General features: G+C 43.7%; 1 protein-coding gene and 1 long non-coding RNA gene across 2 annotated transcripts in view; one reads left to right on the forward strand and one right to left on the reverse strand.

The window, feature by feature from the left end:
• The window catches only part of golgb1 (golgin B1), a 27,653-nt gene extending 18,624 nt beyond the window's left edge, over positions 1–9,029 (reverse strand). Inside the window, exons 1-4 of the mRNA XM_061911957.1 lie at positions 8,878–9,029; positions 703–979; positions 518–631; positions 160–444 (exon numbers count right to left, since the gene is read on the reverse strand). Of these exons, the coding sequence (XP_061767941.1) occupies positions 160–444; positions 518–631; positions 703–969 (666 nt within the window). The 5' untranslated portion in view covers positions 970–979; positions 8,878–9,029. The remainder of the gene's footprint in view (positions 1–159; positions 445–517; positions 632–702; positions 980–8,877) is intronic.
• On the forward strand, positions 8,500–15,110 carry LOC133559972 (uncharacterized). The gene is made up of 2 exons (XR_009808359.1): positions 8,500–9,048; positions 11,748–15,110. It is a non-coding gene; the product is annotated as an uncharacterized LOC133559972 (long non-coding RNA).
• Positions 15,111–15,248: the final 138 nt, after the last annotated feature.

Below are 15,248 nucleotides of genomic sequence, written 5' to 3' on the forward strand. Positions count from 1 at the left end.
CATTGAGTTGCAGGCATTGGATAAATTTGCAACGCCGTGCATAATCCACGGGGATTGGTTGAATAGTCATGAATTGGCGCAATAATAACATCGCAAATTCCTTGGGGGACTATTTGATTTGTGTAAAAAAAACATCGAGGCATGTGTTTGATCTTTTACCTGCTGGAGCTCGCCGCCATCAGGTGACTGTACCGAGGCTGCCAGCAGCTCTTCTTCATGTTTCTGAACCTGCTCCTGGAAACGCACGTCCTTCTCGCATATCACACCCTGCAGGAGCTTCATCTGCTGGGCATGGGCGACATCCTTCTCTGCCAACAGCTTCTCTGTATCCTGAAGTTGTTCTCGCAGCTTGTTGCTTTTGGCCTCCTCCTCACTAAGCTTGCTTTGGAGCTCTTGTACATCACTGTCTGCGGCCACATCTCTGGAAAAAGAACTGTCGGGGCTCTGGCATACACAAAATTGGAAAAATCTGAATAATTAATTCCATTTGGCCCCTAGACTTGTGATTGAGACTCACTATTGCTCCTTCTTGTCCCTTCAAATCAGCAATCTGTTTATTGAGCGCAACCATCTTAGCTTTGGCCTGAAGTTTGAGTTTACTGAAGCGAGCATCACTTGCCTCCCTTTCATTCTGTCATACAACCAGAAAAGAAACATTTAGTTATCCATAGACTGTTTTGCTGCCCAGAATATTGTGCACACCTTAAACAGAACATCTTTGCTAGCCAGCTCAGTGTCCTTCTGGACCAGCTGGGTGTCCTTGTCCCGGATGAGCTCCTTCAGCTGCACCACCAGTTGTTCAAGGTGGGCCAGGCGCTCAATTGCCTCCTCGGGCGCCTCGGGCTCTGCAGGTGCTGCTTGGCCCTCGTCGGCGGGAGGCTGAGGCATGAACTCGCCCTGCTGTGTGTCTCCATCTTGGCCCTCTTCTCCAGAGAGCTCCTGGAGGACATTGGCCAGGCGACTGAACATCAGGATGGCACTGCACAAAATGGAGAGGATAGTTGAGGGTTACAATAGATGGTATAGTAGAGTTCATTTGTCTCTGACATGCTTGACAAGTTACATTAAGGAACATCCCGTGGTTACGCTGAAAAGGACAAGGAAGAAGCAGAGCTTATTTATCCTACCCCTACTTCATATCAAATTACTGATAATTTAGTCCAACCATTACTTTTAAATTATGAGTGTCTCGGGCTGGTATCGGTACAAAACAACAGCATGTAAAATCTCCAATACAAGCAGTCCTCTATGTTTTTACTTGTGCAAAGCTGGACAGCCAGTTGACATGTAAATGTCCTCCAATAAGCACAAAAGGTTAGTCCTTTCTTCTAATTTAGTCAAGTATTTTACAAAATGTAAACATGGTAGGATATAGGGTAATAGGGGATAGCAGCTTCACAACAGCTAAACACACGCAAGACATATGTAATAAATGTTTTGGAATTGGATTGCATTGTTATGGTATTGCTGTGTGTTGGTTTGTTGAATTGATAAAAATAAAAAAAATAAAAAATAATAAAAATCGATTTAAAAAAAAAAAAAAAAGGAGAATCGATTCTGAATCGCGATTCGTATTCGAATCTATTTTTTCCCACAGCCCTAATAAATATAATTCACTTCACACCAACTCAGTGGCCTAGTGAATTGATTAATGTGGACCCCGACTTAAACAAGTTGAAAAACTTATTGGGGTGTTACCATTTAGTGGTCAATTGTACGGAATATGTACTGAACTGTGCAATCTACTAATAAAAGTATCAATCAATCAATCAATAGTGGTTAGGGTGTCCGCCCTGAGATCAGTAGGTCGTGAGTTCAAACCCCGGCCGAGTCATACCGAAGACTATACACAAATGGGACCCATTGCCTCCCTGCTTGGCACTCAGCATCAAGGGTTGGAATTGGGGATTAAATCACCATAAATGATTCCCGGGCGCGGCACTGCTGCTGCCCACTGCTCCCCTCGCTTCCCAGGGGGTGATCAAGGGGATGGGTCAAATGCAGAGGACACATTTCACCACACCTAGTGTGTGTGTGACAATCATTGGTACTTTAACTGTAAGACCAGTGCCAGCCACACTGGTTTAAATGTAAAAATTAGATATTGGGTGTCACTACAAGGTATCTGCAGGTTTCAGCAAGTCAAATTTAAGACTTTTTAAGACCTTTTTAATGCCACCTTGAATTAAATTTAAGACCGAAAAAATTAATGAAAAAATCTATAAATATAAGCGATGGTTGGGGATCCCACTGTACTACAACATCAATGACAATCAGTCAAGTTTACTTTCCATCCATCCATCATCTTCCGCTTATCCGAGGTCGGGTCGCGGGGGCAACAGCCTAAGCAGGGAAACCCAGACTTCCCTCTCCCCAGCCACTTCGTCCAGCTCTTCCCGGGGGATCCCGAGGCGTTCCCAGGCCAGCCGGGAGACATAGTCTTCCCAACGTGTCCTGGGTCTTCCCCGTGGCCTCCTGCCGGTTGGACGTGCCCTAAACACCTCCCTAGGGAGGCGTTCGGGTGGCATCCTGACCAGATGCCCGAACCACCTCATCTGGCTCCTCTCGATGTGAAGGAGCAGCGGCTTTACTTTGAGTTCCTCCCGGATGGCAGAGCTTCTCACCCTATCTCTAAGGGAGAGCCCCGCCACACGGTGGAGGAAACTCATTTCGGCCGCTTGTACCCGTGATCTTATCCTTTCGGTCATGACCCAAAGCTCATGACCATAGGTGAGGTTGGGAACGTAGATCGACCGGTAAATTGAGAGCTTTGCCTTCCGGCTCAGCTCCTTCTTCACCACAACGGATCGGTACAACGTCCGCATTACTGAAGACGCCGCACCGATCCGCCTGTCGATCTCACGATCCACTCTTCCCTCACTTGTGAACAAGACTCCTAGGTACTTGAACTCCTCCACTTGGGGCAGGGTCTCCTCCCCAACCCGGAGATGACATTCCACCCTTTTCTGGGCGAGAACCATGGACTCGGACTTGGAGGTGCTGATTCTCATTCCTGTCGTTTCACACTCGGCTGCGAACCGATCCAGCGAGAGCTGAAGATCCCGGTCAGATGAAGCCATCAGGACCACATCATCTGCAAAAAGCAGAGACCTAATCCTGCGGTTACCAAACCGGAACCCCTCAACGCCTTGACTGCGCCTAGAAATTCTGTCCATAAAAGTTATGAACAGAATCGGTTACTTTTTGTATGTTTATTAATAAACAAACTGATAAGCACCACTCTGCCAAACAGTTTATCAAAAATCTTGAGAGATCCAAAAACGTTGACATCCAAAACAAACAAACCAACACCAACGCCAGTAAAAACATAATAACCGAGGTGAGGGCAAAAATAAATTACATTTCATTAACACATACCGAGACCCGTTGACTTGGTCGAAGAGCAGGTTTTGGATGTGAGGTGCTAATCCGTGTCTCGTAATATATGATGTTTTATCCTTTCCGCAGGAAAATGTATTAGCAACCTGAGAATCAGGAAACATCACACGAAAAAGATCGCCAATCCCGTCATTTGAGGTGTAGGATTGATGTTTCACCACAGTGTGCAAGATCCATATCACCTCGGATTTTAATGTTGCTGTCCCGCCGAAGATTAGTGTCAGGTCAGTGCTAATAGCGGCAGTTGTTGCTAGCTGGGGGTGCGTTGGCGCTGGACCCATTCAGAACTGAGAGATGCCCGGTGTTTGTTTTTGGCTCTCTGCCGCGATTTTATGCTTACCGCACTGCATGTGCGATACGACCGCTCTAATTCCCATGGTGCCAAGTTTGAAATCCCTCTTACAAAGTATGCACCTGGTCTCCTCAGGATTGGCAACAGGCTTGAGCCAGCTTTTAAACCGGCTGTCCTCCAGCCAACACTCGCAAAACTTGCATTTCCCCATGCTGACTGAAAGGCGGGACGCGAGGAAGAAAGGAAGGAGTCTGCGCGCGACCTGACTATACGCGCGACTGACACTGAAATCACTCACTTTTTTACTCAAAGACGTGCCGTAACTTTTACTCAAAGACGTGCCCCGAAAAGAAAAAAAAAATGGCCCGACAATCTGAGACCATTGAGTAAAGAATTTAAGACCATCTTAGGAATTTCTAATAAATGTAATACTTTTTAAGGCCTTAATTTCCATCCATCCATCCATCCATCCATCATCTTCCGCTTATCCGAGGTCGGGTCGCGGGGGCAGCAGCCTAAGCAGGGAAGCCCAGACTTCCCTATCTCCAGCCACTTCGTCTAGCTCTTCCCGGGGGATCCCGAGGCGTTCCCAGGCCAGCCGGGAGACATAATCTTTCCAACGTGTCCTGGGTCTTCCCCGTGGCCTCCTACCAGCTGGACGTGCCCTAAACACCTCCCTAGGGAGGCGTTCGGGTGGCATCCTGACCAGATGCCCGAACCACCTCATCTGGCTCCTCTCGATGTGAAGGAGCAGCGGCTTTACTTTGAGTTCCTCCCGGATGGCAGAGCTTCTCACCCTATCTCTAAGGGAGAGCCCCGCCACCCGGCGGAGGAAACTCATTTGGGCCGCTTGTACCCGTGATCTTATCCTTTCGGTCATGACCCAAAGCTCATGACCATAGGTGAGGATGGGAACGTAGATCGACCGGTAAATTGAGAGCTTTGCCTTCCGGCTCAGCCCTTAATTTTAGACACATGAATTTAAGACTTTTTAAGGATCCACGGATACCCTGCACTATGTAAAGCGCTTTGAGTCACTACAGAAAAAAGTGCTATATAAATACAATTCACAAATTCACTTTACATTGTTATAAAACGAAGAAAAATACATGCTATTAATTAGGGTTGTGGGAAAAAAATCGATTCGAATACGAATCGCGACTCTCACGTTGTGCGATTCAGAATCGATTCTCATTTTTTAAAAATTCGACTTTTTATTTTTTTTTTATCAATCCAACAGACCAATACACAGCAATACCATAACAATGCAATCCAATTCCAAAACCAAACCTGACCCAGCAACACTCAGAACTGCAATAAACAGCAATTGAGAGGAGACACAAACACGACACAGAACAAACCAAAAGTAGTGAAACAAAAATTGTCAACAACAGTATCAATATTAGTTATAATTTCAGCATAGCAGTGAATAAAAATCCCTCATTGACATTATCATTAGACATTTATAAAAATAAAAATAAAACAATAGTGTCACAGTGGCTTACACTTGCATCGCATCTCATAAACTTGACAACACACTGTGTCCAATGTTTTCACAATGATAAAATAAGTCGTATTTTTGTTTCGTTTAATAGTTAAAACTAATTTACGTTATTGCAATCAGTTGATAAAACACTGTCCTTTATAATTATAAAAGCTTTTTTAAGAAAATATACTACTAGCATGTCAGCAGACTGGGGTAGATCCTGCTGAAATCCTATGTATTGAATGAATAGAGAATCCTTTTGAATCGAGAATCGCGTTGAATCGAAGAAAATCGATAAATAATCGAATCGCGACCCCAAGAATCGACATTGAATCGAATCGTGGGAATCCCAAAGATTCGCAGCCCTAATAAATCCATTCGTCCATTTTCTACCGCTTATTACCTTTTGGGGTTGCGGGAGGCGCTGGCGCCTATCTTAGCTACAATCGGGCGGAATGTGGAGTACACCCTGGACAAGTCGACACCTCATCACAGGGCCAACACAGATAAAGACAACATTCACACTCACATTCACACACTAGGGCCAATTTAGTGTTGCCAATCAACCTATCCCCAGGTGCATGTCTTTGGAAGTGGGAGGAAGCCGGAGTACAGACGCACTGACCTCTCTGCCACCTTGAAGCCCATATATATATATATAAAATGGTAAATGGGTTGTACTTGTATAGCGCTTTTCTACCTTCAAGGTACTCAAAGCGCTTTGACACTACTTCCACATTTACCCATTCACACACACATTCACACACTGATGGAGGGAGTTGCCATGCAAGGCGCCAACCAGCACCCATCAGGAGCAATGGTGAAGTGTCTTGCTCAGGACACAACGAGGTTGGTATTAGGTGGGATTTGAACCAGGGCCCCTCGGGTTGCGCACGGCCACTCTCCCACTGCGCCACGCCGTCCCTATATATATATATATATAAGGTAATACGCAAGGACATTAACACATCCGACACGTACGTAGGATTAACCGAAGGAGCGTTCAAAACAAGATGGAATAATCACAACGCCTCCTTCAGAAACCAGACTTTGAAGAATTCTACCGAACTCAGCAAACACATTTGGAACCTCAAAGACAATAATGTTGAATATTCAATAACATGGCAAATTCTTGCATCCAGCACACCTTACAACAGTGGTAATAAAAGATGCAACTTATGCTTAAAAGAGAAACTGTTTATTATATATCATCCAGATCTATCATCCCTCAACAAGCGCAGTGAAATCATTTCAACATGCCGCCACAGACGGAAACACCTCCTAGGTAACACATGAGCCAATCACCACACCCTACGCCTGCTTGTACCCACCCACTCTGTGCTCTATATAAACCATTGTATGTGAATGCTTCCATTAAAATCTCCTGATGATTGAGGGAACCCCTCATGAAACAGATCTGTAGAGATGAAGTAGTCTTGTGATTTTTTCCCACACCTACATATACATATATATATATATATATATATATATATATATATATATATATATATATATATATATATATATATATACACATATATATATATATATATATATATATATATAAAAATACTTCAATTTCAACAATGCCTCCACAAAGGATAGCAACAACTGAAATATTTTTGATTGCTAAAACAAAGTAGATGCAGGAAATATCACTCAAAGGAAGACATGGAACTGCTACAGGAAAATACCAAAAAAAGAGAAAAAGCCACCAAAATAGGAGCGTATTGTGAGGCAGACGCACTATCCATCCATCCATTTTCTACCGCTTATTCCCCCTTTGGGGTGGCGGGGAGCGCTGGCACCTATCTCAGCTACAATCGGGCAGAAGGCGGCGTACACCCTGGACAAGTCTCCACCTCATCGCAGGGCCAACACAGACAAACAGTCAACAATCACACACTAGGGCCAATTTAGCATTGCCAATCAACCTATCACCAATAATAAATATAATTCACAAATTCACTTCACATTGTTATAAAACGAAGAAAAACACAAGCTTTTAGTATACACTAACTTTTGATCAGCTACACATGTATTGAGTCCTATTCGTGCACGTGTATGTAATGTTGTGACCACCATTCTAAGGTCATTTGGGACTTTGTTGTCTGGTGCCACACGAACGTCTTGCAGCTCGATCCATCAAAGACCAAGGAGCTGGTCATTGACTTTGGGAGGTGGAGTCCACGGTCACAACCAATTGTGATCGAGGGAGTTGAGGTACAGACCGTGGACTCATTCAAGTACCTCGGGGTTTGGGTGGACAATAAGCTGGACTGGACTGTTAACACGGACCACCAGTACAAGAAAGGACAGAGCAGGCTGTACTTCCTCAGGAGACTGCACTCCTTCAACATTTGTAGAAAACTCCTGTGGATGTACTACCAGTCTGTGGTTGCCAGTGTTCTGTTCTACATGGTAGTGTGCTGGGGGGGCAGTACATCTAAGAAGGACAGCTCCAGACTTGAGAAACTGATCAGGCGGGCCGGTTCCACAATCGGAATGAAACTGGACTCACTGGTGACGGTGGCAGAGAAGAGGACTGTTGACAAACTAGTGAGCATCCTGGATGATGCCAGTCACCCTCTGCATAGTGTTATCAGTAGCCAGAGGAGCCTGTTCAGTGCTAGACTGCTTCATCCCAAGTGCAGGACTAATAGACTCAAGAACTCCTTTGTCCCACACGCCATTAGACTGTACAACTCCTCTCTGGGACGGGGGACGGGGGTATTAGGATGACAGGGGATGTGAATGTGAGTGTGAATGTTGTCTGTCTATCTGTGTTGGCCCTGCGATGAGGTGGCGACTTGTCCAGGGTGTACCCTGCCTTCCGCCCGATTGTAGCTGGGATAGGCGCCAGCGCCCCCCGTGACCCCGAAAGGGAATAAGCGGTAGAAAATGGATGGATGGATGGGATGCAAAACATTAACAGTGCAATACGTTTTCATAACATGGTCACTACTGCCTACTTTGTCTTGTTATATTCTTATTTTACTGTTATATTGTTATTCCCATGGTTTTTATTCTTTTTGTAATATTTCTCTATTTTGTTTCCTTTTAAACCTCCATTATTTACTTTTTACTTTTTTTTTTTTTTTAATTGATCTCAACTCTGTACACTGCTGCTTGAATTTTAATTTTCCTGAAGGAACTCTCCTGAAGGAATCAATAAAGTACTATCTATCTATCTATCTATCTATACATTTACTTTTCTATCAATCCGTCTGCCTAAATTTCACATTTCCTCTCGGAAGACATTGACTGCGACCCCTAAGCAAAAAAAAAAAAAAAAAAAAAAAAAAAATCCGGACCACGACGGAAACTGCCGACATTTCCCGAGCGCCGTCGTTAAAAGTCCACAGCGACTGCGTCACCGCGGTCATCAACGGGGACGATTCTTGGGTGTCTATTACGAAATTAAACCGCATAGTCCTCCGAACAGCTGGACACCAGCGCCCCGGGTCGGCAGGGGACACGTTGGACCACCAAGAGCCGGAGGGACGAGTATGGAGCGGACTATGAATCTTTTGTTTACTGTCGCTTCCGTGTGGAGGCTAACTAACTAGCTCAGTAGCTAGCGAACACTCGTCAGTTGGGAGCGAGCCTTTGAAATCCTTCTTTGGCTTCTTAATGACCTTTATTGCTTCGTGCAGTGCACTGCGAGGCGACGTGTTATGAAAGGGAGGCGTCGACTCACCTGAAAGAGCGCTTCCCGCCGGACCTTCGCGCTCTCTTTATCTGCTAATATTCCCTCGGATGGAATTCCAGGCAGCAGAGCCACATCACCACACGCTCCCGGAAACTAAGCTGATTGGACGAGAACGGCAAGGGACTGTCTGCAACCTCCCACACTTTGACTTCGCTCCACGTAAGGGATCATCAGTTAAAAAACGCAAAGATGAGTCACACAAAATACACATACGGCATTTCCTTGAATTGCCGCCCGGGCGCTTATTAATTTAAAACCTCTTCTCACTCCTGCGCTTACCAAAGGCATGCGGTAACAGTAAGCACGCGCTAATTATTTTAAAACCTCTTTGATTGATTGCACAGTACAGTACATATTCCGTTCCATTCTAGAGGCTAATCTTTCCTGTGATAAAATGGCAACCAAGGTGATCAAAAAGGTCAACCAAAGAACGAGATTCCTCTACAGAATCTCCTCTCTGGTCAACAAAAGCACCTTGAGGATTCTAGCGGGAACTCTCATTCAACCCTTCTTCGATTACGCTTGCACCTCCAAAACCCTCAAATCTAGACTCCAAACATCCCAGAATAAGATAATCCGGTTACTTTTAGACCTCCACCCCAGATCACACCTCAATCCAACCCACTTCTCCAAAGTGGGCTGGCTCAGGGTGGAGGACAGAGTAAAACAACTTGCACTGAGCCTAGTCTATAAAATCCACTACACCTCCTTGATACCGAAGTACATGTCAAATTACTTCCTTAACGTAAATGACCGCCATAACCACAACACCAGGGGGAGCTCCACAAACCACGTTAAACCCAGATTCCGATCTAACAAAGGTCTTAACTCATTCTCTTTCTATGCCACATCAATGTGGAATGCACTCCCAACAGGTGTAAAAGTAAGTGCATCTCTATATTCCTTCAAAACCGCTCTAAAACAACACCTCCAGGCAACTTCAACACTTTACTAATACCCTCCTCCATTCACATCCCATCTCCCCGGATTATAAACAACTCAAATGTACTTCTAATGTATTTACTTGTTCTTATGCTATGTGAACTCACTATGTTCTCTGCTGGCTGTACATATCCTACTAAATAAGACCTACACTGTTTCAATGTCCACATTTCTCTGTTGATGCAATTGTTGATGACTGAAGTACTGATATCAACCAAAGCTCCTCATCCCACCCCCCGGATTGTAAATAATGTAAATAATTCAATGTATATACTATGATGATTAACTTGTGTGATGACTGTATTATGCTGATAGTATATATTTGTACCATGAATTGATTAACGTGGACAAGTTGAAAAACTTATTCGGGTGTTACCATTTAGTGGTCAATTGTACGGAATATGTACTGTACTGTGCAATCTACTAATAAAAGTATCAATCAATCAATCAAAAACCGTACAATTGACCACTAAATGGTAACACCCGAATACGTTTTTCAACTTGTTTAAGTGGGGGTCCACGATAATCAATTCATGGTACAAATATATACTATCAACATAATACAGTCATCACACAGATTAATCATCATAGTACATACATTGAATTATTTACATTACCGTATTTCCTTGAATTGCCGCCGGGGCGCTAATTAATTTAAAACCTCTTCTCACTCCTGCGCTTATCAAAGGCATGCGGTAAAAGTAAGCATGCGCTAATTTTTAAAAAACCTCTTCTCACTCCGGCACTTACCAAAGGTATGCAGTAAAATTTGAGTGTGATGTAAGTTTGGACCTTAAATCCTACTGAATGGCTCTTAATCTTCTTCCCTTTATGCGATTTCAAATTACCGGTATTAAAATCTGCCTCCTCCATTTTGAAAATGATGACAGGGGAAGTGTCACTCGTGACATCACGAGTTTGACCAGGCGGTAATACTAAGCATGCGTTAAGTATTTTGGGAAGCGAGTCTGACCCGGCAGTAATTCAAGGCAGGCGCATACTATATGCCCTGCGGCAATTCAAGGAAATACGGTATTTACAACCCGGGGGTGGAATGAGGCGGTTTGGTTGTTATCAGAACTTCAGTCATCAAAGATTGCATCAACAGAGAAATGTGGACATTGAAACAGTGTAGGTCTTATTTAGTAGGATATGTACAGCCAGCAGAGAACATAGTGAGTTCAGATAGCATAAGAGCAAGTAAATACATTAGAAGTACATTTGATTATTTACATTAGGTTATTTATAATCCGGGGAGATGGGATGTGAATGGAGGAGGGTATTAGTAAAGGGTTGAAGTTGCCTGGAGGTGTTGTTTTAGAGCGGTTTTGAAGGAATATAGATGAACTTACTTTTACACCTGTTGGGAGTGCATTCCACATTGATGTGGCATAGAAAGAGAATGAGTTAAGACCTTTGTTAGATCGGAATCTGGGTTTAACGTGGTTTGTGGAGCTCCCAGAGTACCAAGGAAGGACATGGCTTTATCAGTTTGACTTTGTTTATTTTTCAATAAAACCTCAGTCCAGGTCGATCTTCCTCTCCTCCTCTCCGCTTGCCCTGCCTGTCTGTCGGACTGTCAGCTCCACCTCTCCACAGTTACCGGTATATTAATATAACATAGCTACTTACTGTTCTTTTTAGCAATAGCTCTACCTTAAATCCTACTGAATCGCTCTTAATCTTCTTCCCTTTATGCGATTTCAAATTACCAGTATTGAAATCAGCCTCCTTTATTTTGAAAATGATGACAGGGGAAGTGTCACTCATGACGTCACAAGTTTGACCCGGCGGTAATACTAAGCATGCGCGAAACGAGTTTGACTTGGCAGTAATTCAAGGCAGGCGCATACTATATGCCCGGCGGCAATTCAAGGAAATACGGTAAATTGTACTATCCCCCCCCCCTCACGCAGGTGGAGAATAATTCAAGGATGTCGATGCACGACCTGAGACTCGACTTGATTGTCAACCATTGCAGGCAGCTGGGGAGGAGCCTGGCAATGCTCTTCCGTTACGTCACGGTCTGTGTGGCCTTCATGGGTGACATGGCGCAGTGCTTGACGACCGCGGTCAAGTGGGTGACCCTGCTGTCGCGCTGCACGGTGTCCACCTTTGACGCCCTCCACAGGCACCTGCGCCGCTTCGTGAGGACGGGCGTGGGCCGACATCCGCCGTGATGACTCCGGACTGAATCTTTGAAATGCTGGTTTTGGAGGTTTGGGGTAAGCCAGCGAGGCCTGACTTTATTTCGTGTTGAAATGTACCCTTTGAACTTTTGTTACGTTGTTGCGAAAACAACAGCATTTGTTTGTTTTACTTCTTACTCAGCAGCCAATCAGATTGTGCTGACGTCACTTCCTGTATAACTGCTATAATATACTGTGATGTACTAACCAGCATTGTTTTCGAAACATTTAAGTTAAAGTACCAATGATTGTCACACACACTCACACTAAGTGTGGTGAAATTTATCCTCCGCATTTGACCCATCCCCTTCATCACCCCCTGGGAGGTGAGGGGAGCAGTGGGCAGAAGCGGTGTCGCGCCCGGGAATCATTTATGGTGATTTAACCCCCAATTCCAACCCTTGATGCTGAGTACCAAGCAGGGAGGCAACAGGTCCCATTTTTTTTTTCCATAGTCTTTGGTATGACTCGGCCGGGGTTTGAACTCCCATCGATCTCAGGGCGGACACTCTAACCACTAGGCCACTGAGTAGTTTTTTTTATGTGTAATCCATCCATATTCTACCACTTGTCCCGTTCGGGGTCACTGCAGCCTTTTTAGCTACAAACGGGCGGATGGCGTGGTACACCATGGACAAGTCGCCACCTCATCGTAGGGCCAACACATTCAGACATCCATCTTCTTCCGCTTATCCGAGGTCAGGTCACGGGGGCAGCAGCCTAAGCAGGGAAGCCCAGACTTTCCTCTCCCCAGCCACTTCGTCCAGATCTTCCCGGGGGATCCCGAGGCGTTCCCAGGCCAGCTGGGAGACGTAGTCTTCCCAACGTGTCCTGGGTCTTCCCCGTGGCCTCCTACCGGTTGGACGTGCCCTAAACACCTCCCTAGGGAGGCGTTCATTCATATAGACACAACTGTGTAATTTCTAATCAAATTGCAATTTAAAGGTTTGGATTTTAAGTCTCATATATATGTGTAAGTGTATGTATATTGTGTATATAAATATATATGTATTTTTTTTCTTCATAATATATTGGCATTCAAATATTGTACTTTGAACATTTGCCATTTTATACTCTTAACACAGGGGGGTCCAAAAGTTTTACAATGAGGGCCACACACTGACAAATGAAGGGATGCGTGGGTCATTTTGAAAGTTTTCAGCTTCAAAACCAGTACAATATCTTTTTTTTTTTTTTTAAGGACTAAAAAAATGGTAATTTTGCTAGAAATTTTGTGAGACCGCTAAATAGCCAAAGCCGAACTGAAATGCTAACAGTTAGCTCACCGGGCAGATAGTGTGAAGTAAGAAAAAAATATATAAGCAAAATGACCTAAAAAGGCTATCATGCTAAAAGTACTATGCTAACATGCTAATAGTACTATGTTTACAGTTAGCATTATTGAAAAGTCTAAATATTTGACACTGCTAAATTAGCTATAAAGATTGATTGATCTAACATGCTATTGTTAGCATGCTAAAATGCTGACTGCTTCAAGTACAAAAATATTACTCTTGAGATTACAGTTAGCATTATTGAAAAGTCAAAATATTTGACACTGCTAAATTAGCTATAAATAAAGATTGATTGATTGATTGATCTAACATGCTATTGTTAGCATGCTAAAATGCTGACTGCTTCAAGTACAAAAATATTACTCTTGAGATGTGTACCTAAAACAGATTTAAAATGTTAGCCTGCTAGCATTAGCATGCATCAAAGACCAAAGTATGACTGAGGTGTATACCTACAAAATAAAAAAAAAGCCTGCATACTAAAATTAGCATTCGAACAGGTAGGTGTCCTTCGACAAGTAAAACATTGAATGCTGAGATGTACACCTGCAAAATTTGCGCACACAAAAAAAATATGCTAATAGAATGCTGACGATTGTTTTGTGGGCCATTAAATATGTAGCTACGGGCCGCAAATGGCACCCCGACTGCACTTTGGACACCCCTGCTCACCTAATGAGTGTTTTGAAGCAAGAGCTGTGTCTCGGCTAATTGTTACATGCAAACATTTGAGTTACAAGCATCCCTGCCATTAGCTTATAGCTAAAAACAAGCATGCCTCTGTTTTTCCAAGTAATGGAAGGAAGGAAGTGGGTGTGAAGGACAGTGCTGAGAAGAAGAGGTGGATGATATTTATTGAATTAAAGAAATAAATCATCCAAAACCGGTTGTGTCGCCAACTTGGCGAAGCAATTCGAGCATAGCGCTGCCAGTCGGCACCATACAGGAGTAGTCTTACCCCCTGCCAAGGATGTTAAAATAATATCTAAAGCAGTGGTTCCTAACTTTGTTGGAGATACCGAACCCCACCAGTTTTATATGTGCATTCACCAAACCCTTCTTTAGTGAAAAATATATATATTTTTTTCTAATTCAAGTCAAAGTTGTTTTTTTTTTCACCGGTGCACAAAATGAGCCATGCGCAAACATCACCTTGTTCAAAGAACCAAACCAACACAGTGCATAAACTCACAACAAATGACACACCTGCAAATCAGTGTGACTTCTGCTGTGGCCGTATCCATAATACGCCGATATGGAGAAGTTTTTATTTGCACGATAAGTCGGGTGTGTCTCAACCTCCGCGGCGGAGGGTCCGTCGAACCCCTGAGGCCGACTCACCGGAACCCCGAGGGTTCGATCGAACCCAGGTTAAGAACCACTGATCTGAAGGCTGGCCATTTATCCATAAAAATGTGGAGAAGCTGCTGACGGTGTATTTGACAGAAGCGCAGTTTGAAGGAGATAGCTAGAAGTCCACTCTCCAAGGTGAATAGTGTTCATTAGTGTTATATTACTTCTTACTACTGTAGTTGTTAGTAATACATGACATTGTATTTTTTTTTTTACACAATATTTCATACATAAGTCTGTTTTTATTTTCACCGTGATTGTTTGCGTGTCTTTTTTTTTGTTCAATCCTGTTTTGCGATGACAAAAACTGCACTGTTTTTTCTTTTGAACATACCTTGCATGCATGACTGACTTGTATATTGCACTTGATCCGCACCAGCCGCCCGTGTATTATTGACTTGATTTCACTATGTGGTTTCTAAATAAAGCGCATGCCGAATAATGTTGTCATCTTTGCGGAAGAAGTTTGTGTTTTTGAAGCTGCGCGTGATGGATGAACACACTGTCGTGGTTATCAATCAATCAATCAATGTTTACTTATATAGCCCTAAATCACTAGTGTCTCAAAGGGCTGCACAAA

Source organism: Nerophis ophidion, linkage group LG10 (genome assembly GCF_033978795.1).
Source record: "Nerophis ophidion isolate RoL-2023_Sa linkage group LG10, RoL_Noph_v1.0, whole genome shotgun sequence".
Taxonomy (NCBI): Eukaryota; Metazoa; Chordata; class Actinopteri; order Syngnathiformes; family Syngnathidae; genus Nerophis; species Nerophis ophidion.